This window comes from Mus musculus, chromosome 1 (genome assembly GCF_000001635.26).
Source record: "Mus musculus strain C57BL/6J chromosome 1, GRCm38.p6 C57BL/6J".
NCBI classification, from domain to species: domain Eukaryota; kingdom Metazoa; phylum Chordata; class Mammalia; order Rodentia; family Muridae; genus Mus; species Mus musculus.
In genome coordinates, this window is record NC_000067.6 from 74,360,479 (window position 1) to 74,386,862 (window position 26,384).

Here is a 26,384-nt window from a genome sequence, read left to right on the forward strand (position 1 = left end):
GCACCATCCTATCCAGCTGCTGCCTGAATGCAGACTCAGTCTGACTGCCTCTGGTCAAGTCTTGGCTGTGAAGGATTAGCTGTGTGACGAGTGAAGCCAGTTAGCCTCTCTTTGCCTTAGTTTTCTTCTCCATAAAACCCACATATTACCTCCATATGAGGTCATAGCCTACATCAGCCAAGCATGGTAGTGCACACCTGTGATCCCAAAACTCGGAAGGCAGGGGCAGAATAACTATCTCTAGGACAGCCTGAGCCACATAGTAAGCCCTAGGCTCGATTCCCCCAGTGCCTCATAACCTGGGAATGGTGGCACACGCCTGCCTGTAATTGTAGGACTCAGGAGAAAGAGACAGGAAGGTCAGAAATTTAAGGTCATTCTCTGCTTCATTAAGTTTGAAGTCAGCCTGGGATATATAAGACCCTGTCTCAAAACAACAAAACAAGGGGCTGGAGAGATGGCTCAGTGGTTAAGAGCACTGACTGCTCTTCCGAAGGACCTGAGTTCAAATCCCAGCAACCACATGGTGGCTCACAACCATCCATAATGAAATCTGACGCCCTCTTCTGGTGCATTTGAAGACAGCTACAGTGTACTTAGATATAATAATAAATCTTTAAAAACAAAGAAAGTTCCCAGCACTTGGGAGGCAGAGGCAGGAGGATTTCTGAGTTCGAGGCCAGCCTGGTCTACAGAGTGAGTTCCAGGACAGCCAGGGCTACACAGAGAAACCCTGTCTTGAAAAAATCAAAAAGAAAAAAGAAAAACCAAAAAGGAAAACAAAAAAGACAAAAGAGAAAAGACTTTGCTGTCCCTCTCAGCGTGACCATCATTATGCCTACATGCCTCAATGATGACAGTCCCAGTAAGATGAGGAGGCATCCAAGCTCATAGGTGAGTCACAGAGGCCCCTCTGAAAGTTGCAGCTTGCAGAAAAGAAGATGAACAGCCTTGGTGAACCTGGGAATTAGAAACAGTTTCTACTGAGTGCGAAGGCTTTCCCACCATCGTAAAGGCAATGAATGGGAACCTGAGGCTCAGGAGATAGGAGACTGTTTTTATTGGGACTGTAGCACACAAAGACAGTTGTCCAACCTTGAAGTGGATTCTGTGTGTGAGCCTAGGTCCGGCCCAGGAGTCATGAGTGCCCGGTTTATGGGCACAAGTCACTACTTCTGGTTTAGTCTACTACTTCTTTGTATTATTATTATTATTATTATTATTATTATTATTATTATTATTATTATTATTATTATTATATTTTATATATTTGGGTGTTTTGTTGGATGTTTGTGTGTGTGCCATGTATGTCTCTGGTATCCATGGAGTCCAGAAGTGGGTGTTGGATCCTACAGAACTAGAGACAGTTGTGAGCCATCTTGTGAGTGCTGGGATTCAAACCCAGGCCCTCTGGAAAAGCAGCCACTGCTTTCAACCGCTGAGCCACCTCTCTAGCCCCCTTCGTCCATGAATTCCCAAGGAAGTTGTAAAGACCTGCTTTCCCTCAGCCTCTTAAGAATGTCAAAGGCTCCCTCTGCTGGACAACCTCTTAAGCTTGGGCTGAGCCCCAAAGCTTGACAAATCTAGGTTCAGTAAAGTGGGTTGATTGCCCTTTAAGAGGCAGTACCTAGCTTTCTGGTTGCCATGGAGACTACTAGTCACAGACTGACTAGCCTCAATAAAATGTCTTCCAAAGTTTCCCCCACTGGTGAGGAATGGACTTCTGGTCTGTGGGTGGAGGGAGAAGGGGTATTTGTCCCTTGCAAACCCACCAAAGTGTGGTCTTCGCAAATTTAACTTTTGGGGATGGGGATCAGAACCAGGTATCCCTACCTACTCTACCCTTTTCTCTAGAGTCTGACTTATTAGCTTTTTCTTCCTCTTGTAGTTTCCAAAGCCAAGGACCAGCATCACTTAGGCCAGCTGCAGCAACAGCAGCAGCAGCGGCAGCAGCAGCAGCCATTCCCAGAAGCCAATGCTGAAGCCATCAGCTTTCTCAACTCCTTCTGTGAGCCAGATGGTGGGGCAGGCGTGGGGAGGAGAGGTACAAGTCTCTCTCTCCACCCGATCCTCTTGAGATTCAGAAAAGACCTGTTTGCTAATGAACATGGAGGGACAAGCCTGTCGGGGAGAGCTTTACCAGCTGGCACCGAGTGATGACAAGGAGGAGTGACGGGGCTGGTTAGGAGATGGGAGACGTGACAAGGGGTGAGTGGGTGGTGTGGGGTCTAGAGGCTGGGCCTGGAGAGACAGCTTCTCTGCACCACCCAGGGCTGGAGGATATGCTCCTGTTCTTCCCGGAGACTCTGGCCATCCTCTCAGACACAGGGGAACCTCAGGGAGAACTGACCATTGAGGTGCAGAGGGGGAAGTACAAGGACGACATAGGGATCCTGACCCACTGTCTACTGGTCCACGCCTCTAGCCGCGGCTTCCTAGACAAATCGCTGTGTGGGAGCTCCCTCCTAGGTACAGCCCTGACTGCTGCCTGTCCCTCACATCTTCTCTCCACGCCCCACCCCCATTCCAATCCATAGGTCCTTAATTGGGACCTGCCCCTTGACTTACCTGGGAGAGGGTAAAGCCTGGGGGAGGGGAAGAAGAGGAAGGGGGAGAGGAGAGGGAGGAGGAGGGGAGGTCATTCCCAGTCACATACCCAGGACAAGAACAGTGTTGACCACCCTGTCATTTTCCCATGGCCACGTTGCCCCAGCCTGGGCCAGCCCGTTCCCTAGCGTCCATCCTATGACATCAGTGCCTCCCTGTACCCCAGGCTACCTAAACAACAATCTGGAGCTGATGGAACAGCACAGTCAGGAGTTCATCAAGGTATTTACTCCCAGCCTCCCCCAGCCTTGCCCCTGCTCCAGGGTAAGCCAGAACATGGGCTTTACGAGGGTGGGAGGGACCTCTGGAGAATATCACACTCCCATATCCCACCAGCCCGAACCTGCACCACACACGGTTGGTTTGATAACCAGTCACCTCCATTACTGCTGCTGATGTTGTCTGGATGCACAAACCGAGCCCAGCCCACTGGCCTCCTCCGGCCTGAAAGCCTGGTCCACTTCCCAGAGCCACGTGACCTGACCTTTCCCAGAGCCTGTCACTATTTAGCCTCCAAATCTGGCTCTATCCTCTTCACCCAGTCCCTTCAGAAACTTCCTCTGTGGGGCCATGCCCTGTCTAAACATGGGAGATGACTTGGGCCTAACAGCCTTCTCAGAGAATCTGTTCCCAGCTTCCAGCCTGTGTTCCGTTCTGAGGTTTACAGCTGTTCATCTTTCCTATTACATACTATGGGCCTATTTCTGACTTCCACCATAAATGGAAGATCTCCTTTCCTCCCTCTCCTCCCCTTCCTTCCTATTTTGAGGCAGTCTCATAACTAGACTGGCCTCAGACATGGTGTGTAGCTGAGGGTGATTTGGAACCCCTGACCCCCCTCCCAAGTGCTGGACCACCACACCAGGCTATGAGGACCACCACACCAGGCTATGAGGCTTTTTGTTCATCTTTTTGTCTGCTTGCCCGCCTGCCTGCCTGTCTTATTTTATCTTTTTTATTTATCAAGACAGGGACTTTTGTCTTATTTTGTTTATAAAAAACTAAGATTGACTGCATTTGCCTATAATCCCAGTGCTTAGGAGGCTGAGGCAGGAGAATTGTTGCAAGTACAAGGCTATCCTGAGCTACATAGGGAGTTCCAGGCCATTCTGAACTATTTTTTTTTCTCTCAGAAAAACAAACCACAGACAAACAGCGTCGAAGATAGGATGGGAGGTAGCCTCTCAAGGGCGAGCACGTGATTGTCTCTCCTGTGTGCTCTGCTCTTCAGTTCCCTGTCCTTCCCATGGAGAGGAAGATGAGCGTCCTGAAGCAGGATGGCCAGTTTGTTGTGACCAGAAGTGTCAAGGAGGGTGAGGTAAGAGTGAAAGCCAAGTGGGAACCCCTCCCACATCCTCAGAACCACAGCAGGGACGAGCTGTGCGAGGTCAGGTGCTTACATAACCAACACCCTGCTCCAACACCTCCTGCCTCTTCTGAGCTCCAAGATCTGCCCCAAACAGGAAACGAAGACCGGAGTCTCTGTTTTCCCCTATAAAACATTCAAGGGCTTTGTCTCCAGTGCAGCCAATGTGGTGCTGCTGAGAGTGATGGCCTGGCAGCAGTCGGTGCCCAGTGGGGCTCGCTTCCTAGCCTTAGACTCGGAGGGCAAGCTCTGCCATTGCACCTACGTGAGTACTGTCTCTGGGCAAAGGAATCAACCTGGGGAGAACTAGAAGGGTCATGAAGGCCACTGAGGTGGGAAACACAGATGTGATGTGGGAGGGTGGTAAGCAAGGTGGGTTGGGTCTAGGTCCTGAGGGCAAAATGAAGTACACTGGAGCAACAGCAGTTAGACAAACGTGGTAGGAAGAAGAGTGAGAACAGAGCACCCGGGATAAGTGGGAACGAAAAGGTGGGAAGCAACCTTCTGTACATAAAGGTCACTACACAGAAAAGACTCATGGAAGCCTGCTTTCTAAACACCTGCCTTCTAAGGCTGGAGAGACGTTCAGTGGGGCATGATGAGGCTCTGACTTTGATCCCCAAGCCCATGTAAATGCTGCACACATATAATCCCAGAACTGCAGCAGTAAAGACAGCCTGAGTGCATCAGGCTGCCTCAGGGCCCAGTGAGAGAGAGAGCCTGTCTCAAAACCAAGGTGAGGGCAGAGAGATGTCTCAGTGGTTGCGAGCACTTACTGGTTTTGCAGAAGACACAAGATCAGCTCACAGCACCCACATGGCAGCTTACAACCTTCTGTAACCCAAGTCCCAAGAGGTATACATCTACATCTACATCACATCTACATCTACATCACATCTACATCTACATCTACATCTACATCTACATCACATCTACCATCACATCTACATCTACATCACATCTACATCTACATCACATCTACATCTACATCACATCTACATCTATATCACATCTACATCTATATCACATCTACATTTACATCACATCTACATCTACATCACATCTACATCTACATCACATCTACCATCACATCTACATCTACATCACATCTACATCTACATCACATCTACATCTACATCACATCTACATCACATCTACATCTACATCACATCTACATCACATCTACATCACATCTACATCTACATCACATCTACATCTACATCACATCTACATCTACATCACATCTACATCTACATCACATCTACATCTACATCACATCTACATCTCCATCTACATCACATCTACATCTACATCTACACACATATATATGTATACACATATATAGCGCTTCTCGGCCTTTTGGCTAAGATCAAGTGTATGTATACACATATATACGTGTATGTAGGTAAAACATTCATACACATAAAGATAAAAATTTCAAATAAAACAAAATAGTTTCTGAAGAACCCACATACATGCATGCTAAACACCCACACACATGTGCACCTACGAACACATATACCAGTTTGTTGTGGCCCAAACTGGTCTTACCCCACTTCTCTGACAGAGTTTCACTGTGTAGCCCTGTCCATCCTGGAACTCAATCTGTAGACCAGGCTGGCCTCGAACTCACAGAGAACTGGTTGCCTCTGCCTCCCGAGTGCCGAGATTAAAGATATGTACCACCAGCTCCTGGGCTTTAGGCTCTCAACCCTCATGCCTTAACTCCCCAAATGCAATTACATGTGTGCACCACCACACTAGGCACTCTTGCAAATGTGCATACAGGTTTGTGCAGGTAGAGGACGGAGGTCGGCCTCAGGTTTTTTTTCTAAAGCACTGTCCACCTGGTTTTAGAGACAAGGTCTCTCATTGTATAGCACCTCCATCCCCATACTGGTCCTCCCTGTAACAAAATGTGCAACTAGCAGTGCTCCTCCATTGAGATGGCTTGAGAAGAGGGTGGCGGGAGCTGACTATTAGAGTCTGAAACATATCCTGAGAATTCAAACTTTGTGTCATATAAGGAACTGAATAGCTAAGCTTCAGTTCCCAGTGGTGAGCTGGGATGAAGACCCGAGGAGAAGGAAACACCTTCACCTCTAGGAGAAGGGGACACAAAGGGGGACATCGCCTCACTGTGCTCTCCACTTTGGTTGCTGTAGAAATCCCTGGGTTTCCAGACAATCCAAGTGGGCAACCAGCAGGCTAAAATGTTCATCGTGGAGCAAACCATACACTCTGAAGAGGGCATCCCCTTCTCCTGCCAGTACTACTTGCTCCCTGATGGGTGAGCCACTTGTGGGAAGGTCCAACGTGACCATGTCATGTGGTGGCTGGGAGCTCTGAATGTGAAGAAAAGATGTTCATGGGGTGGCATAGGGCACGGGAGTCACTCTTATCCCCAGGATGCTGCCAGGAAAAGCTCTCAGTGAGACCCGGGTGCTCCTTTGCTTTCCCCATCTCATTTGCTTAAAAAAAAAAAAAAGAAGAAGAAGAAGAAGAAGAGAGCTCAGGTTGGCCTCAAATTCACAGCCCTCCTGCCTTAGTACCCTAGGTGCTGGGATTACAGATGTGTTTTGGGCAAGGCATGATGCTTGCTGTTATCTGGGACAGGCCCCAAGAACTACAAAGATAAAGAGAGAAAGCAGTGCTCAAGGGGACACTGTAGTGTCTTACCTCAGCTGCCATGACAAAATACCACAAGATGAGTCAGCAACCTGGGGATGGGGAGGGAGGTTCACACCTGTCTTCCCAGCATTTAGGAAGCTGACACAGGAGGATGGCTCCAGGTCTGAGGGCCATCTATAGTAGTAAGATATTCCCTCAAAAGGGTGCACACAAGTTAAAGGATGGCTCAGCTGGAGAGGTGGGGAGGGAGTTTGCTGCCAAATTGGATGCCCTGAGTTCAATTCCTGGAACCCACTTAGCATAAAGAGAGAACCAACTCCTACAAGTTGTCCTCTGACCTCCACACAAGCATGTGTGTGAATGGTGTGTGTGTGTACATGCATGCACACAGGAAAAAATTAATGTTGAAGGAAAAAAGATCACTGGATGTTTTAAACAATGGCCAGCAGGGTTGGTTTCTGATGAGCTCTCTGGTTGTTTTCAGTGCCCCAGGGGGGAGACGGCTCTGTAGACTGCTTTCTCTGCATTCTCTTCCTGTTCTGAGGATGCTAATCCTTTCTGACTGAAACCCCACCATCATGCTGGTCAATTGACCTTAGTCATTTCCCAGAAGGCTTTCATTACACTGGGGTCAGAAGTGGGAGCCACTACCGCTGCCCTGTCCTATAGAAAGACTCTTCCCCAATTTCTGTATTGCCCTGCAGGCACCTGGCTAAGAGAGTCCAGGTGGGCTCTCCAGGATGTTGTATCATCACCAAGATGCCCCTCATAAGAGAGGAGGGTAAGTGGCCCAGGGCAGGATGGGGCAGTGAAGGGAAGATGGGTGAAGCATGTCCTCTGGTTCGGTTTGGAAAGGAACCAGCGTCCTAGGGGTGGGACAGGATTCTTGAATCAGGTAGAGAGGCGGCAGGTTTCCAGGCCCTGACTCAAAGGGTTAGGGTGGACCTCTGACGCTAGTCCCTCTCAGCAACTCTGCCAGTACTTGAAGGTTCCTGGGATCTTCCCGTTTGCCAAGGGAGGGGTAAGCAATTCCCTTGCTCTCTCTACTCAGATGTGATCGAGTCTCCGCCCACGTTTGATAAGAAGCCCCTGGTGTGGGGGGAAGACTTGGAGCTTTACTCGAAATTCCTGGACCGGAAGGTGAGAAGTGGCTGTGGCCTGGGGGTCCATCTGCTGTCCTACTGTGGACCAGGAGTGCCGAAATGCGCGAATCAGGGAGATAATTGGGGGAGTAGGAGGTGTCCCAGGCGCTCCTGGCCAATCGGAGCTGTGCTCAGCTCTGGTGATGGACCGCCCTATGCCCCCGCTAGGAGCAGCTGCGCCTCAGCCACGCGAGTTATCTGCGGCATCACCCCGAGGCCCAAGCCCTAGTCTCCGACTTCCTGCTGTTCCTGCTGCTCCGCCGGCCAGAGGACGTGGTCACTTTCGCTGCCGAGCACTTCAGGCCCTTTGCAGCGCTGCGCTCGCCTATCCCAGCCCTGCGATCCTCACACCAGCCCAGCCCTTTCCGCACTCTGGAGAATGAGGAAGAAGAGGAGGCGAAGGAGGAGGAGGAGAAAGAGGAAGAGGAGGAAGAGGAGGAGGAAATAGCGGGGGAGATAGAGGGGGAGGAAGAAGAAGAGGAGATAGAAGAGGGTGATGACTACTTGTACATGGACGAGGATGAAGACATCGAGGACTACACCTACTATGAGAATTACTATTACAACTACGATGAAGAAGTTGACAGTTACGATGATGTCAACAACTACGATGATGACGACATTGCCAATGTTGACGACAATGACGATATTGACAATTACGATGATGACAACGACGATGACGATGATGACGACGACAACGATGACGAAGATGATGTTGACGACAATGATGACGATGATGTCGACAAAGTCCGAGCCAAAGTCGACAACCTCAGTGTCGACAATGATGACAACGATGTTGTCAACAGTGACAACGTTGATGTCGACAATGACAACAACAACCAGGGTTAGACTCTCGAAAAAGACTAGGTGGGCGGCTAGAATCCGGAGACTGGGCCTGGCTGGGGCTGCGGCTTCAGTGGGAGATAAGCAGGGTCCTTTCCCAGTTCTACTCTGTCAGAAGGGACTGCATTTGGCCAGCTCTTCTTGTCAAAAAAGGGAAGCTTTATTTTCGTTTACCCAGCAAGTTTCATGTTTTCTTCCTAGAGTCTATTTTCATAGTTATGGCCATTTCAGAGAAAATAAAATTAAGGCCTGTGGCCAGGTGTGTTGGCTCAACATCTATAATCTCAGCCCTCAGGGTCCTGACTGAGCCAGGGGAACTACTGTGAGTTCAAGGCCAGCCAAGGCTACACAACAAAGCCCTCTCTCAAAGATCAAATTAAAAATTAAGAAAAAGAAGGGAAAAGAAGAGGAGGAGAGGGCTGGTGAGATGGCTCAGCGGGTAAGGGCACTGACTGCCCTTCCAAAGGTCCTAAGTTCAAATCCCAGCAACCACATGGTGGCTCACAACCACCCATAATGAGATCTGACACACTCTTCTGGTGTGTCTGAAGTCAGCTACAGTAAATTTATGTATAATAATAAATCTTTAAAAAAAAAAGAAGAAGAGGAGGAGGAGGAGGAGAGGAGGGAACCACTAGGCCCACGCCACCCATAATCCCAACACTTAGGAAACAGGTGAGTTCCGGGTCATCTTTGGTTCCCCTCCGTGAGCTTGGGTCCTGCCTGGGCTACATAAAATCCTGCAGGTGGGAGAGCAGGATTTGAACCTGGAGTTGGACATGAGAAGCCTGCAGTGGTGCCATGGATCTAAACATAATTACTACTACCACCTAGAAACGAATGCATAGAAAGTGCAGGCGGTGTATAAGGAGGGACACAGGACATCCCTAGCCCTCACTCAGCTTCTTTGTGCTTCAGGTTCTCCTTGCCCCATCAATACACACACACATACACACACACACACACACACACACACGACTCCCCAGACTGTGCAAGGGCCCCCCAGCCACCCAGTAAGAAGGAAAGAGAAGCAGGAACCCATCACTGCCTCCAGCTTCCTCACTCACCAGCAGTTCTGGACGGTGGCTTGTCTGCCTGACGCTGGCTTTAGAACCTGTTGGGGGTTGGTAGTTAGGGTGCAGGCACCACACCTCCATTAACATCTCTGGCCATCAGCCCTGCTGCTTTGAAATGAGAGACTCCGGAGGAACTCCAAGGTGTAGTGGAGAGTTCCAGTCTTGGCTACAGAGCTGAGGAATGTAAGGGAGGGTAGTCTGTCTGTCTTCCAGAAATCACTTCAGAAGGCTTCAGACAGGGCTGCCACTTGAGCCTTGCAAAGTGTTTTATGTCATGTCCCCCCTCCTTAAAAACAGAACAAAACATTCACAAGCTGGGTGGTGGTGGCACAAGCCTTAATCCCAACTCTCAGGACGCAGAGGCCAGGCTGGTCTATAGAGCAAGTTCAAGGACAACCAGAGCTACACAGAGAGATCTTGTCTCGGCAAACACACACCACACACACACACACACACACACACACACACACACACACACACAACCAAACCAAACCAACCAACCAAAGACCCCCAAAATCAAAAGACATTCACAACCAAGAAAAATGAAATAAAACCACCACAACAAAATTATCTTAGTTTCTCTGTCCCAGGGCCTCACACACTCTCCCAGAGGCTTCACCCAGTCCCTGCCAAGCATTTTCTTGAAATAGATCTTTATAATTCCAATGTATTCTCAAAATGAAATCATACCAGTAATATATGCTTGTTAGTTGGTAATTGGATACTTAATTATATATTATAATTTATATACATTATATATAGTGAAGCTGAAGTCGCCCTAGGTCCATTGTATTTTGAAACACTATTTCATGTGTTGGCTTTCTGGGGCTGGGGGGGCGGGGGGTTGGGGGAATGGCTCATGTGTAAAAGTGTTAGCTGTGCAAACCTGAGGACCCCAGTTCCACCAGTGGAACCCACATAAAAATCTGGATGTGACCCAGCATGGTGGCCTGGGCCTGAAATCCCGGCACTCAAAGGCAGAGGTGGGTGGATCTCTGAGTTCAAGGCCAGCTTCATGGCTAGCTACATGGTGAATTCCAGAGCAGTCAGGGTTGCACAGTGAATTCCTATCTCAAAAACAAACGACAGAAGCAGGATGCAGTGGCATGAAGCTGTGATCCTAGCACCTCTATGGCAAGACTGGAGACAGAGAGACCGGAGAAGCACTTTGAAACTTTTGGACTCTCTAGCCTAGAGTACACATCTGCAGCAGTAGAAACAGGCCCTGCCTCAACGAGGTAAAAGGTGGACTGGAGCGTACCCTAGGCTGTAGGCCCCTGGACACATCGCCTTCCGTGTTCTCACACACCCCAAGACTGACTTTGCTCATCCATCAGTGCCCTTGGCTTTGTTATTGATCTTTCTTTGCTCTCTGGACAGTCTCATCATGAATTCTATGCTAGCTTCAGCCTCGCAAGTGTTGAGATCACAGGTGGATACCACCATCACCAAACGACCAGTGTGTTTAGAACACACTTGTCATATCATTACAGCCCTCTATCTTCATGTCTCTGTATGCTGGTACAGTATGCTGGTAGGGATTTAACCCAGAGCTTCATGCATACTAAACACATACAAGGGAGGCACAAACTCCATTCTCTTGGTTGTCCTTTAGCCACCCCCACTTTTGGGGGTGGGGGGAGTTGTTTGTTTTTAAAACTTTATTACATAGTTTTATTATATGTTTCTAAGATAAGGAATATGAAATTCAAGGAAATTAGGGTTTTGATTTGTTTTGTTGCTTTTGGTTTTGGTTTTTTGGGTTTTTGTTGTTGGTGGGGTTTTTTTTGTGTGTGTTTTGTTTTGTTTTTTTGAGATAGGGTTTCTCTGTGTAACCCTGGCTGTCCTGGAAGTTACTCTGTAGACCAGGCTGGCCTCGAACTCAGAAATCCACCTGCCTCTGCCTCCCATGTGCTGGGATTAAAGGCGTACACTGATGAAAGGGTCTTGCTGACCGAGTGAGGCAGCCATGACTTTTAGAAGACAATCCTCCAGGGCTGAAGAGTTGGCTCAGTGGTTAGGAGTACTGTTCTCCTGAGGGACCCAGTCTGATTCCCTGCACCCACTTGCCACTTACTCAGGCACCAGGCGTGCGTAGGTGTGGTGCACAGACATCCATGCAGGAAAAGCATTCAATCTAAAAAAAAAAAAAAAAAAAAAAGTGTAAAAAGAAAATACCCGAAGCCGAGTGTGGCGGCTCACACTGAGATGCCAATATTTGGGAGGCTAAGGAAGGAGAATCTTCAGTTCAAGGTCAGCATGGAGGTGAACGGACAGAAAGCTTCTCTCGTGTGTGTGTGTGTGTGTGTGTGTGTGTGTGTGTACATATGCACGCACAAGTGTGGGCACTGCCGAGCACCCAGAAGAGGATGTCAAATCCCCTGCAGCTGGAGTGGCCTGACATGGATATTGGGAACTGAATCAGCTCCTCTGCCAAAGCTGTGCCTGCTGTAACTGCCCACCCATTTCTCCAGCCCAGTTCTGCACACTTGTTTGCTTGCTTGGGTTTTTGTTTGTTGGTTTATTTGTTTGTTGTTTTTGTTTTTTGTTTTTTGCAGGAAGAAGAGGTTCAGACGGGGACTCAGGAAGCATAGGCTAGCCACCTTGCCGGTATCTCTTAGCTTCCGGTGTGAGCTACATACCCTGTTTATGCTGGTGATGGAACCCACTAGGCAGACACTACCAAGTGAGCTCCATCCCCAGCCAGCCCCTCAAATCTCACCTGTGAGAGTAGGAAGCCTTGTGACCTCAAAGCACCCCCAAGGGTTCCACCTCTTAATATGATTCATCACTTTGGTGCATAAATGTTGTGGGGTTACACCATTCAAACCATAATGGTGGGCAAACCTGAAAGCCACTGTACGCATCATTACATGTTATACGTGTAACACTTGAGCTCCAAAGAACTGATGGCAGCCACAAATGAAGTCCCATTTGGTCTTAATTTCACTTTGTAGACCAGGTGACCCTGAACGTATGGCAAACCTCCTGTCTCACCTTCCCAAGTGCCAGGACTGCAGGCAGGCATGGGCTACCATACCCAATCCAGCACGATGTTTATAAGGGGTTTCTATATTACCTCATGCATCAGAATTCCATGATGTTTTAATCCCAAGTGACATTCCGTGGCATGTCTATACTATATTGTATTTATCCATGTGTTGACAGATATGTGGCTGGTTTCCATGCCTTGGCTAATGTGAATAATTGCTAGGAACGGGTCTTCCAATGTCTGTTTGCATTTCTACTTTTACTATAGTTGGAATACTCACATTGATCCAACGTCATGGATCATTATGTAATGTCCTCACTTCCTCACAGATGCACTATCTGTGGAAGGGTGCACGGACACATGGGTATATTAAGTCCTGTTCAGTCGGTTCCCATGTGGTTTCCTTACTTACCACATCCTTACTTACCACATCTCAACAGCACAGGGCTCCTCCAAGTCACATTTATAACCACATCCATCACCTATCTACCTGACCTATCCCTAGCCTGGGGTAACCACAAATCTGATCTTTGCTTCTAGAATGTTGCCATTGCAAAAGTACTATTTAGGGCTGGAGAAACAGCTCAGCCGTTTCTTAAGAGCACTGACTGCTTTTCCAGAGGTCCTGAGTTCAATTCCCAGCAACCACATGGTGGCTCACAACCATCTGTAACCAGATCTGATGGCTTCTTCTGGTATGTCTGAAGACAGCTACAGCACAGTGTACTCATATATATAAAATAAATCTTTAAAAATAAGTTTGTTTAAATGGAACAACAAGCTGGAGAGATGGCTCAGTGCATCCGAGCATTTGCTTTGCAAGGATGAGGAACAGAGGTCTAATCCTTAGCACCGTATATAAACAGGCACCACACACTCACATGCATAGAGCACATGGACCCACACACCCATCATCCCCAGGACTCACAGTGCTCATGCACGCGCACGCACACAGCACACACACACACACACACACACACACACACACACACACACACACACACACGGCAGGTATGACATGTATCTATAATCTCTGCATTCAGGTGCAGAGTCAGGAGGACTGAGAGTCTGAGCCAGCCTGGGCTACATAAAGCCTGTCTTGAAAAATCAAGAGCTGAAACTACAGGTCAATGGTAGAGCACTTGCCTGGTATGTGCAAGGCTCACCCGGAACACACAATTCTCCTGCCGTAGACTCTGGCTACCAATTTGAAATAATACATAAGCTTTTAAAAGTGACTTAAAAAAAAACAACAACAAAACAAACCTGAGCACACATCATTCGCCCACTAAACGACGTCCTTACGACTGGTTTTACTTTGCAGGGTTTCACTAAGTTGTTTAGACTTAAACTCAGCCTGCAGCCCAGGCAGATGATGAACTTCTCATTCACTATGATTTCCTGAAGATTTCTCTGTCCGTCATATGTATCCACTTACCTGTTGATGGACAGCTCAGATAATTCCAGCTTCTGATTATTGCAAAAAACATTGCTGTAAACATCATGTGGAGGTTTTTGTTTGGACATATGTTTAATTTCTCTGGGGTAAATACCCAGGAGTTCGTGCTTTGATATGCACACCACATTCACCCATGCTATCTGAGTGAGACCCTCACAGGTCCACAGGCAGAAGGAATTTTCACCTCCCTCCCATCTTCCCATTAGGTCAACAATGCCCCTTGAACTCCAGACTGAGATGAAAGACCTGACAGGTCTGTGTATGTGTGTGTGTGTGTGTGTGTGTGTGTGTGTGTGTGTGTGTGTGTGTGTGTGTGCGTGTGTAGCTGCCATGAGATATTAAACATTAATACCCAAATGGCAGGAAGGACCAGAAATCGGAGGTAATTTTGGAAGCAAAGAATCTGGAGTGTCTGGAATGGGGCCAGACTTATTATGGAACATAGGGTATCCAGGAGAGGAACGAAGGTCAAAACTGTGGGTTACCACCCCCTTCCGCCACAACTGGTCACTTCTGCCTTTGGTGAGTGTTTCGAAACGCCAAGTGTGTGAAATTGTGAGCATGCCCTCAGTGATGTGGAGATGAGGTCTGGAGGGGATGGGAAGGGCGTGGGTTCCCACTCTTACTCACTCGGACCAGCACCCACAGAAGGGGACAGATTGAGGAGCTAGTTGCCAGGCCTGGTGACCACACACAGAGTATCCTGCCGCCTGCGTCCTCATGATTAGTGAGTGGTGGCCTCCAGGGACCTAATGGGATTCCAGTGGGGGTGACTTGAGGGGGCAAGGAAGATTTAGGGTCTCTGTGGGGGCTCAGCTCTGCCAGAGGCACTTCAGTCAGGCACTTCTGTGGATTAAACCTGGTGGAGGAGACAGAGCATGGGGGTCAAGCAGCTGAGCGAGGGGCCTCCTGTCTCACAAATCTCCTGACTCAGGGGATTTGGATTGGAGAAGTTCTGTGCTCACTGGGAGGGAAGTGATTCTTGGAAACCTCTGCTTGGCACATAGGTGGACCTGCCAGTTGCGGGGAGCGGAGGTCGAGGTCGTGGGAGGAGGCAGGTGGCTTGAATCCCAGGCTCTTGAAAGAAGCACACACCCACCTAGCATCCTGGGGTCCCTGACAGGTGACAAGAGCCCCCCGAGGCTGAGCAGGCCCAGTTATGGCTCCATTTCCAGCCTGCCTGGCCCAGCACCTCAGCCAGCGCCTTGCCGGGAGACCTACCTGAGTGAGAAGATCCCCATTCCCAGCGCAGACCAGGTAGGGATGGTAGGAATGTCCTCAGTGCTTCCCAGGTCCTACCGGATCCTCCACGACCTTAAAGGCTGGGGAGGGGGGCACCATCTGTGACCTTGACAGTGATTAAAGGAGGTGCTCTGTACTTATTTGGGAAAAACAAATCAAATGGTTCTCAAGAAGACCTTAGCTTTTCCACAGGGGTAAAGAGCCTAGATACTATGTTGATGCTAAAAGAAGCGATCACTTAGGGACTTGTGCAGGGATAAAGGCGAGCATCAGCCTGGTTCTGGCATGCTGCCATCCAGCTTTGCCACAATGTTTCTTTTTATAATGTATCACATTTATTTATTTAGTTACTTCTGTTTATTTGCCCGTATTTGCGAGTGCATGTGTAGCTGTGTCCATTATAGAGCATGCGCGTGGAGGTCAGAGGACAACTTGTGAGAGTCAGCTCACTTCTACTACGTGGGTTCCAAGTTTGGTGGCCTTAGCCTCTGAGCCCCTTCTCGGTCCCCATTGCCACACTCTAAGCAGATTCCTAGGCTGTCGGGCCAAACCCTGAAATAGAGTTGAGTGACTGAGACCTCAGTGGTCCCCAGAGAGAAGAGCCTGAAGTATGAGAAGGGTCTGGGGAGGGAAGAGCTGTAACAGGGAGGTTTAATTACAACAAGGTCCCCCTCTTGGGACTCTGAGAAGCCTGAAAGAGGCAGACAGGTCATGTGCTGGCCAGCTGCAGAGGCTGCTGCTGAACAGGACCAACCCAGAAAGCAGAGCCATAGTGACTCAGCAAATGGCCCTGGTCCCTCGGGGGACGGGCAGCGGTGGCATTGGGTGGGTGATGGAGGACAGGGCTGGCCAGCCTGACTGAAGAAGATACCTGCTGAGTTTTTAGCTGAGGGGATGGTCAAGGCCAGCTGCATCCATCCAGGAGCTAACATGACCCGATCTGCTTGCACCCCCAGGGTACATTCAGCCTGAGGAAGCTGTGGGCGTTCACGGGGCCTGGTTTCCTCATGAGCATCGCTTTCCTTGACCCGGGAAACATTGAGTCCGACCTTCAAGCTGGCGCTGTGGCTGGGTTCAAAGTACTGAGTCTGGGCCGCCATGCTTGCTTTGTGGGGAGCACGTGCCTTAGCTAGGACAGGGGAGACCCCAGTTTTCCAGAGCCGGCTGCATGGGTGGTTTTTCTGAGGATAAGCTCCTATCGGGGAGGAAAAGGACCTTGGAGAAACCCCTGGAGAAAGGATGCTGTAGGGTGTTAGTCTTCCCGCCCAATCCCCATCAGAGAGGCTGCTCTGGCTGAGCATCTCCTCTGTTTCCTCACAGCTCCTCTGGGTGCTGCTCTGGGCGACTGTGCTAGGTTTGCTGTGCCAGCGGCTGGCTGCCCGGCTGGGCGTGGTGACAGGCAAGGACTTGGGTGAAGTCTGCCATCTCTACTACCCCAAGGTGAGCTGGGAACCGGCAGAGGGGGTCATGGACAGAAAGAACCCACAGCTCTCAAACCCTGAGCAGTTGTTGATAGCTTCCATAATAAAATAAATACAGCAGGAGCTCCCAGGCTCAATTCATAGCACACGGACAAAGCCCCATATCCTAGGGCTAAGCACTGCTCCCTCAAGACCACCCAGACCACACCATGGTATATTTCAAAGAGATTTTAAAAAAAGATTTATTTAGGGCTGGTGAGATGGCTCAGTGGGTAAGAGCACCTGACTGCTCTTCCGAAGGTCCGGAGTTCAAATCCCAGCAACCACATGGTGGCTCACAACCATCTGTAACAAGATCTGACTCCCTCTTCTGGAGTGTCTGAAGACAGCTACAGTATACTTACATATAATAAATAAATAAATCTTTAAAAAAAAGATTTATTTATTTATTATTTAATGTATATGAGTATACTGTAGTTGTACAGATGGTTGTGAGCCTTCATGTGGTTGTTGGGATTTGAACTTTAGGAACTCTGCTTGCTCTAGTCAACCCCACTTATTCCAGTCAGCCGACTGCACCAGCTATCTTCAGACACACCAGAAGAGGGCGTTACGGGGGGTTGTGAGCCACCATGTGGTTGCTGGGATTTGAATTCAGGACCTCTGGAAGAGCAGTCAGTGCTTTTAACCTCTGAGGCATCTCACCAGCCCTCACTTACTGGTTTTTAACATGGTTGGAGATTCTACTCAGGGGCGCCTGAAGGCTGTATGAGCAATCTACTTTTACACTCCATCTCCAGCCCCATTCAAAGGGATTGAATGCAATTTAACCCTTTCAGGAGCCAGAAGGGCTGGGGTCAGGGCAAAATGTGTCACAAAAGCTGATAAGCCCTGCCTGTGCACCACAGGAACCCGAAGCAGACATTTGCTTCAGAAGCCTGCAGCAACCGCTTAACTAACCATGAGAGGGACTGGAGTTAGGGTCACTGCCCCAAACACCACCTAGGAGCAAGAGGCCTGGTTTCTCTCCACATCTATCTGAGTTAGTCTGTGTCTGTTGCTGAAAGTCCATGAAGCTGAGTGGTTTAGTTTCTCTCTCTCTCTCTCTCTCTCTCTCTCTCTCTCTCTCTCTCTCTCTCTCTCTCTCTCTCTCATCTATCAATCTATCTATCTATCTGAGTATATTTTTATTTTTTCAAATCAGGGTTTCTTTGTTTAGCCCATCCTGAAACTGAGTGCTGGGAATAAACTATTACCAAGCCTGGCCCTTTAACTTTTTTTTTTTTAAATAAATAAACAAACAGGCTGGAGAGATGGCTCAGTGGTTAAGAGCACAGACTGTTGTTCAGTAGGTCCTGAGTTCAATTCCCAGCAACCACATGGTGGCTTACAACCATTTTTAAGGGGATCTGATGCCCTCTTTGGGTGTATCTGAAGACAGTGACAGTGTCGTCACGTACAATAAATAAATAAATAACTTTAAAACTAAATAAATAAACTAAATGATCATTCCAGACATGATGACGCAGCATACCTTTAAACTCAGTACTCTGGAGGCAGAGGCATGTGGGTGTCTCTGAGTTCCAGGCTGGTCAGGGGTACACAATGAAACTCTGCCTGAATAAAATAAATAAAATAACCAGGCAGCAGTGGTACACTCCTTTAATCCCAGCACTCAGGAGGCAGAGGCAGGCAGATCTGAGTTGGAGGTCAGCCTGGTCTACAGAGGGAGGTCTAACAGTCAGGGTTACTTAAAGAGATTTGAAGCTCCAGTACTGCAAAATAAAACCAAAAAAAAAAAAAAAAAAAAAAAACCAACCAAACAAAAAAACCCAAATTAGCTCACATCTCTTTACAGGTTCAAGGCCAATTTCTGCTTGTTTAGCTTTATTTGGCAAGGGGGGAGGGGTGCGTGGGGTTGGCCTTGTCCACACCAGGCAAGCTACCACACTTTGTCCTCTGCCTCCACCACCCCACCCCACCCCCCACCTCCGCCTTCTCTTTACTTTCTGTTTGAGACAGGGTTTCACCACACTGCCCCAGGCTGTCCTTGAACTTGTCTCCTCTTGTCTTAGTTTCTGGGCTGTCAGGCCAGCATCACCAGGTCTGCTCTAAAGGGTTCCACCACGAATCAACGTGAGGACCAACGTTCCAACACACAAATCCTCGAGAGGCCCAGAACTGCCAGAGCACACTCCTTTAAGTGTGTCTCTTTTCTTTTTCGGTTTTGGTTTTACAAGACAGGGTTTCCCTGTGTAACTCTAGCTGTCCTAGAACTCACTCTGTAGACCAAGCTGGCCTGGAACTCCCAGAGATCTGTGTGCCTCTGCCTCCCGAGTGCTGGGATTAAAGGCATGTGTGCCCTCACGGGCCCGGCAATCCTGTCCTATAAACTTGGCTGGCAAATGTGAAAGTGCACAGACTTCCAGCTGCTCAGCACAGTGCAGAGCGTGCAAAGGCAAGAAAAGTGGAATGAATGTCAAGCAGCCAGCTTCTTCTTCTAAGGAAGTGACATCTCGCCATAGGTGCCCCGCATCCTCCTCTGGCTGACCATTGAGCTGGCCATTGTGGGCTCAGATATGCAGGAAGTCATCGGGACGGCTATCTCCTTCAATCTGCTCTCCGCTGGACGGTATCATGCTAGGGAGCCCACCTCAGTGCCAGGCTGCGGGGAGCCACTGTTTCCTCTCCAGGACAAGCCCCACCCCCATCTATGTTATCACCCCATTTCCAGTAGGGCTCGTGGGAATCTATTTTTTAGAACTTGTGGGTCACAGAGCACAAGGCCAGGGCTCCCTACCACCCCTGGTCCCCTTCCTGGGTGTCTATAGATGTTCAACACAACCCACACTCCCCTCATCCTAAGCTGGCCAAGCTATTTGGGTTCCTGACTCCCCAGATCTGGGTCAGGCTGATTGATCTGCCCTACTTGGTTTCAGCATCCCGCTGTGGGACGGTGTACTGATCACCATTGTGGACACCTTCTTCTTCCTCTTCTTGGATAACTATGGTGAGAGAAAGCCCCTCATCTTGGGGGATAAAAGTAGGCAGGGCTGCCCTTGGGGAGCCTTGGCTTCTCCTAGGGCTGTGGGTCCCCCCCCATCCAGCTATATGGTGTGAGCAACTTACTCCTGTTTCCGTTTTCATTTTCTGTAACATGGGACAGAACATCCAGGTGTCACAGGGCTGTGGTGACATTTCAATGAGAAAATATATGCTAAGCCCTTAGCCCAGTGCCCAGGACAAAGTGCTCAAAACAGCCACTCTCAAGTGTTTATATGACAGGGATTTGCTTTTTTTTTTTTTAATTTCTTCTTCTTCTTTTTAAATCCTCCTTCCCTGTACCCCTAGGTTTGCGCAAGCTGGAAGCTTTCTTCGGTCTCCTCATTACCATAATGGCTTTGACCTTCGGCTATGAGGTGGGATATCAGAGTTATACCCCTTCCCTCAGGATCACTCCCTTCCCTTCTGCATGGGTAGCCGAAGGGTCTAGAGAAACAGCCCTTAGCCTCCATCCTTACCTGCCTTTGGGGATGGGGTGGGGGAAGAAGGTTCTAGTGGGCTGACCAAGTTCCTCCCCACAGTATGTGGTAGCACACCCTTCCCAGGGAGCGCTCCTTAAGGGCCTGGTGCTGCCCACCTGTCCGGGCTGTGGGCAGCCCGAGCTGCTGCAGGCAGTGGGCATCGTCGGTGCCATCATCATGCCCCATAACATCTACCTGCACTCAGCCTTGGTCAAGGTGAGCAGAGCAGAGGGAGGGAGGAGGGGAGGGAGAGAGGGAGGGAGGGAGGGAGGGAGGGAGGGAGGGAGGGAGGGAGGGAGGGAGAGAGGGAGGGAGGGAGGGAGGGAGGAGGGAGGATCCCATTTCTGAGCCTGGACTCCTGCCTCAGATGCCTTCTTTGAGGGTCTTGTGAAGAACGGACTCCCTCTCGGTTCAGCCTGTTTGTGCTGACAGGTCTGAGGCAAATCAACAAACATCAGTCAAGGCCTAGAAACTGCATCCTCCCTCCCTCATGTAGGGGACAAAGACAAGAGCAGTGTAAATAGAGGAGGGGACTGTGGTTGGTGAAAGGCACTCACAGAGGGACAAACGGAAAAGACTGGTGGACAGACTGCAGGATGGCAGGGCAGACAGGGAGAAGAACAGCAAGTGCAAAGAGCCTGAGGTGGAACCGAACCAGACACGTTTGATGATGAAGCGTGATGGAGGAAGGGGGAGGGGATATCAGGCTGAGTTACAGAGGGACCTCAAAGGTCAGATCTTCCTTCATTCACATAATTGGTCACTATGGACCAGACCTCTAGCAAGGACAAAGATGTGGGCAGGCGGCAGCTGACCAGGACCTGAATCAGACTACCACATAGGGGACTTTCCCAGAACGGTGACTCAGAGAAGACAGAAGTATAGAATGGGGGTAGGGGACATTGGGTATCTCTGAGGGACTTTGGTCCTTCCCTTCACCTCTGACCTTACTAGTCTAGAGAAGTAGACAGAACCCGCCGGGTGGATGTTCGAGAAGCCAACATGTACTTCCTGATTGAGGCCACCATCGCCCTATCGGTGTCCTTCATCATCAACCTCTTCGTCATGGCTGTTTTTGGTCAGGCCTTCTACCAGCAAACCAATGAGGAAGCGGTGAGTCTCACTGTCCCTATCACCAGCTCATTTGCATATACCCACACCCCACAGGCCCACCAGCTTGGCCAGGGATTCCAGGTCACGGGGCCACATCCTCCCTCCGGAGTCTCTGCTGGACTCTGAGCTCTTCTTTCCCCATCATCTCAGCTCCCAGATGACAGGTGTCAATCACTTTGAAGTACTGCTTGGCTTGAGATGTTGGTACCAGGCCTCACCTAAGAGCCCCCAGGGTAAAGCAAGCAAGCCCTCCACCTTTGCTCTTGAATGTAGCGAACACAGGGGAGATGTGAAGTGACAGGAAGTCAACCCACCCACCAGTGAGCGCTCAGGGACCTTCAGAGGTGGAGCAGTGCAGCTCCAGGTGGGGATGCAGAATGACAGGCTAGGGCTAAGGTCCCTGAGGGACCTGACTGTTCTGTTCCCTCCGGAGGCTGGAGCTGATGGGAGTGGGGGCAGGGGGGACGTGGAGACTGGGAGTCAATAACCACTGCACTTGGAAGTCCTTGCTAAATAAATGTCCTGAGTGTGTGAGGTTGCATCCATTCTTGGATGTCACTCTGCCACCTCGCATGAGGGAGAGGACTCTATAGGGACTTTAAAGCCTGGTTTCCTTCCCTCCCTCCCTTCCTCTTCTTTCCTTCCTTTCTTTCTTTCTTCCTTTCTTTCTCTTTCTTTCTCTCTCTCTCTCTCTCTCTCTCTCTCTTTCTTTCTTTCTTTCTCTCTCTCTTCCCCTTCCTTCCTTCCTTCCTTCCTTCCTTTCTTTTCTCTCTCTCTCTCTCTCTCTCTCTCTCTCTCTCTCTCTCTCTCTCTCTCTCTCTCTCTCTTCTTTCTTTTTCAAGACAGGGTTTCTTTGTGGGTAATCCTGGCTGTCCCAGGCTGGCCTCAGACTCACAGAGATCTGCCTGCCTCAGCCTCCCAAGTGCTAGCTTTAAAGGCGTGCGACACCACCACTCGGTGGAAGCCTATTTTCAAATTCAAGTGACTACAGGCTCTTGGATGAAGGAAGGGGAGTGGGGGGTGGGAGTGGGGCTGTGGAATGTGGTGCCAATGTGCCTACCTATCCCAGAGCCTGGAAGCCCAGTTCTCACCTGGAGCAGAATTGTAAATTCTAACAACACATTCACAGCAAGAGAAATAAAACCAAGGTGGGCATGGTGGCTCATGACTTAAATCCTAGCACTCGGTAAGCAAAAGAAGAGAAGAAAAGAAAAACAAAACCCAAACCATTATTAGCAAAGTGTGTCTAGGCAGACATAACCTGCAGGATCTATAGGTTTTCTTTTTGTTGCTGTATTGTTATTTTGAGACCAGGGTTTCTCTGTATAGCCTGAGCTGTCCTGGAACTCGCTCTATAAACCAGGCTAGCCTTGAATTTACAGAGATCTGCCTACCTCTGCCTCCCAAGTGCTAGGATTCTTTAAGGCATGTGTGACAACCGCCACCCTGAGCAAACCCCGGTTGGGGCCTAGCTGGGGTCCTGATTTTCCAAAAGTGAGTTTGCGTTTTTCCCACGTCCTTCGTACTGACTCCCGGCCTGCAGTTCAACATCTGTGCCAACAGCAGCCTCCAGAACTATGCTAAGATCTTCCCCAGGGACAATAACACTGTGTCAGTGGATATTTATCAAGGAGTAAGTACCACTCAAGCCCAATGTTTGGCCACGCCTTGTCCGAGGGTAAGGCGTCTATTGGGTGGGGCCTCTGTCTGATCACGCCTCCTCCTTTTAGGGTGTGATCCTAGGCTGTCTCTTTGGCCCTGCGGCCCTCTACATCTGGGCAGTAGGTCTCCTGGCAGCGGGGCAGAGTTCTACTATGACCGGCACCTATGCAGGACAGTTCGTGATGGAGGTGGGTATCGAGGGCCCAAAGATAGCAGACACACTGCTAGAGGCTTGGACGCTGGGTCTTTCTGAGTTGCAGAAGGGTAAGATGACAATCAGAATCCCCCAAAGGCGTTCCATATTCAGCAAACCAGTTATGGGAATCCTCCCTCTCCCACTCGTCCTTTCTCCCACCAACAGGAGTCAGATCTAACCCCCATTTCCAAGACAAACAAATGCATGGGGGAGGGGTTGTCTGAGACAACGGAGGCCAAGTAGCCCCACCAGGATGCTTGGTCCCACCCAGGGTTTCCTTAAGCTGCGGTGGTCCCGCTTCGCTCGGGTCCTTCTCACGCGCTCTTGCGCCATCCTGCCCACTGTGTTGGTGGCTGTCTTCCGAGACCTGAAGGACCTGTCCGGCCTCAACGATCTACTCAATGTTCTGCAGAGTCTACTGGTGAGCCCCATGGTCTAGGAACATAGCAGCTCCCTCCCTACCCTCCAACAGTCCTATGGGGTTTGCCCTAAACACTCACAGGATTCTACAGCCACACTAAAAAACAAGAGGCCCCACTGTCCCCATTCCACAGATAGAAAAATCAGTGCATTGGGTTGGTTGACTGGAGGCTGAGCTGACATTCAAATAACAGCAGTCTGAGAGCCCTGCACACTTTTGAGACACAGAATACTGCTCAGGGCTCTTTTGGGTGGGGTGGGGTGGGGGGGTTCAAGACAGAGTTTCTCTGTGTAGCCCTGGCTGTCCTGGAACTCACTCTGTAGACCAGGCTGGCCTTGAACTCAGAAATCCACCTGCCTCTGCCTCAAGTGCTGGGATTAAAGTCCACCACTGCCCGGCTGCTCAGGGCTCTTAGGGAACGTCCCCAAAGGCTCCCAGCCAGAGGAGAGGCAGAACTCCCCACTCCCACACCCTGCTGTGCCAAGGCAGGGTCTCTCAGCCTCAGTCTCCACCCTGCCCACAGCTGCCCTTCGCTGTACTGCCCATTTTGACTTTCACCAGCATGCCAGCTGTCATGCAGGAGTTTGCCAACGGCCGGTGAGTACGCCCTTCCCCGACCACCACGGTCCAGCTTTCTCTACTCTCAGCCACTCAGAGGCAACAACTGTTATCTCCACCTTCCCATGAAACCAAGGCCCCAAGACCATAAAGAACTTGCCTAGTGTCACACAGCTACTAAGTATGGGAACCAGGGTTTGGTGGGGCAGTTTCTAGAACCCCGGGCTTAACCTCACCACACCCCTTGCCAAGTCAGTGATGGAGCCTGAAGTGCCTCCAAGTGGCTAACTGGGTCTATCTGCTCTAGAGCATTCAGGCAGTCCTGAGGATAGGGGTGTCCTGAGGTGGGGAGACCATCCAGGAGGCCCGGCTGTTTTCAGCCAGCCCTGAGCATCCATTTTTCCCCCAGGATGAGCAAAGCCATCACTTCGTGCATCATGGCGCTAGTCTGCGCCATCAACCTGTACTTTGTGATCAGCTACCTGCCCAGCCTCCCGCACCCTGCCTACTTTGGCCTTGTGGCTCTGTTCGCAATAGGTTACTTGGGCCTGACTGCTTATCTGGTACTGGGGTCAGCCACGGGGCAGGGAGGGCAGGAGAGGGAGACACAGGGGGCTTCTGAGGCGCTCTGGCCTCTCCTCAACTCATGGTCCTTCCCCAGGCCTGGACCTGTTGCATCGCCCACGGAGCCACCTTCCTGACCCACAGCTCCCACAAGCACTTCTTATATGGGCTCCCTAACGAGGAGCAGGGAGGCGTGCAGGGTTCCGGGTGACCGCGGCATCCAGCAAGCAAAGAGGCAACAGGGCAGACACAGCAGAGCAATTGGAGGTCCCCTACTGGCTTTCTGGATTACCGGTTTCCAGTTTGGACAAGTGCTTTACCTCGGAATAATGACACCATTCTTATCACCACAACCTAAGAGACTTAAAAAACACAGTGCCTGGGGCGAGAGATGGCTCAGGTGTGAAGAACACTAGCCACCACCCTTTCAGAAGATGGGGATTCAATTCCCAGCATCAACGTGGTGGCTTTCAACTGAAGGTGACTCCAGTTCCCAGAACACCTCAAACAGAACTGCCACAACTCCATTGTCTCACTCCAGCTCGTGGAAGATGAAGGGAGGAGTCCTAAAGAGTTCTAGGTCGGGTCTCTGGAGAGACGGCTCAGCTGTTAAGAGCACCGGACTGCTCTTCCAGAGGTCCTGAGTTCAATTCCCAGCAACCACATGGTGGCTCACAACCATCCATAATGGGATCCCTCTTCTGGTGTGTCTGAAGACAACAACAGTGTCCTCACATATATAAAATAAATAAATCTTAAAAAAAAAATCTTAAAGAGTTCTAGGTTATCCTCCTAAAAAGTGAGTCCAAGCTGGGCAGTGATGGTGCACGCCTTTAATCCCAGCACTTGGGAGGCAGAGGCAGGTGGATTTCTGAGTTCAAGGCCAGCCTGGTCTACAAAGTGAGTTCCAGAACAGCCAGGGCTACACAGAGAAACCCTGTCTCTAAAAAACCCAGTTAATCAATCAATAATAAAATAAACTGAGTTCGAGTCCAACCTGGGCTACCTGAGAGCCTGTCTCAAGAAGGAAGTAAAAAGAAGGAAGGAAAGTGGAGGAGGAGGAGGAGGAGGAGGAGGACGAGGACGAGGAGGACGAGGAGGAGGAGGAGGAGGAGGAGGAGGAGGAGGAGGAGGACCTGACAAACTTGGGGGGAGGAAGAGTCGGACTGGAAGAAACTTAAAAAAATAGAAATCGTCCGATGAACCAAAGGGTAGCTCCCCTCTGTTCCAAAGCGCTAGAAAATCTAAACGCCAAAACCCGAACCCTCCAAATGACTGTACGGAAACCTATTTTCCAGAGAGTAAAACCTAGAAAGTGCTCCTTCTCTGTCAGGAGCCAGACCATAAAGAACCCAAAAGTCTGTGCCTCAAGGCCCAATTCATTTGCCATCTCCCCAGGGAACTGGGCTGACCTGACTCCCACGCTGCGCTATTAGGGTTCCCTGTACTTCACTCTCAGCTCCCCCTAGGGGCAGGGACTCTCCCGGGCGCCCACACTCCGGCCTAGGCCCTGTCCTCCTTCAAGGGCAAGCGGGACACAGGTGAGAGGAGGGTGCTTTCTCCCAGG

The 26,384-nt window shown here is 49.9% G+C and overlaps 2 protein-coding genes across 12 annotated transcripts; both read left to right on the forward strand.

The window, feature by feature from the left end:
* The first annotated feature begins 1,634 nt into the window (after nt 1-1,634).
* Nucleotides 1,635-8,845, forward strand: Catip (ciliogenesis associated TTC17 interacting protein). Of its 9 annotated transcripts, none has more exons than XM_011238521.1 (10): nt 1,635-1,708; nt 1,889-2,044; nt 2,272-2,469; nt 2,774-2,829; nt 3,839-3,925; nt 4,116-4,238; nt 6,139-6,263; nt 7,309-7,385; nt 7,656-7,744; nt 7,915-8,845. In XM_011238521.1, exons 1-10 carry the CDS (start codon nt 1,645-1,647, stop codon nt 8,593-8,595), a joined length of 1,656 nt encoding a protein of 551 aa, XP_011236823.1. In that variant the 5' UTR covers nt 1,635-1,644; the 3' UTR covers nt 8,596-8,845. The 9 variants fall into 9 exon arrangements, 8 of the variants coding, with proteins under 8 accessions (XP_011236823.1, XP_017176122.1, NP_001366386.1 ...); NR_166731.1 differs by having other exon boundaries at nt 1,657-1,708; nt 1,889-2,181; nt 4,071-4,238; nt 7,915-8,843; NM_001379457.1 differs by having other exon boundaries at nt 1,657-1,708; nt 4,071-4,238; nt 7,915-8,843.
* A 5,690-nt stretch (nt 8,846-14,535) lies between these two features.
* On the forward strand, nt 14,536-25,579 carry Slc11a1 (solute carrier family 11 (proton-coupled divalent metal ion transporters), member 1). 3 transcript variants are annotated; one of them, XM_006495773.2, is made up of 15 exons: nt 14,536-14,638; nt 15,240-15,373; nt 16,315-16,437; nt 16,679-16,798; nt 19,305-19,411; nt 19,719-19,789; nt 20,131-20,198; nt 20,364-20,519; nt 21,258-21,416; nt 22,960-23,049; nt 23,147-23,266; nt 23,546-23,695; nt 24,219-24,292; nt 24,663-24,816; nt 24,915-25,579. In XM_006495773.2, the coding sequence occupies exons 1-15, from the start codon at nt 14,551-14,553 to the stop codon at nt 25,026-25,028; spliced, it is 1,728 nt and encodes a 575-aa protein (XP_006495836.1). In that variant the 5' UTR covers nt 14,536-14,550; the 3' UTR covers nt 25,029-25,579. The 3 variants fall into 3 exon arrangements, with proteins under 3 accessions (XP_006495836.1, XP_006495837.1, NP_038640.2); XM_006495774.1 differs by lacking the exon at nt 14,536-14,638 and adding an exon at nt 14,681-14,843 and having other exon boundaries at nt 15,124-15,373; NM_013612.2 differs by lacking the exon at nt 14,536-14,638 and adding an exon at nt 14,725-14,843 and having other exon boundaries at nt 24,915-25,573.
* The last annotated feature ends 805 nt before the right edge of the window (nt 25,580-26,384 follow it).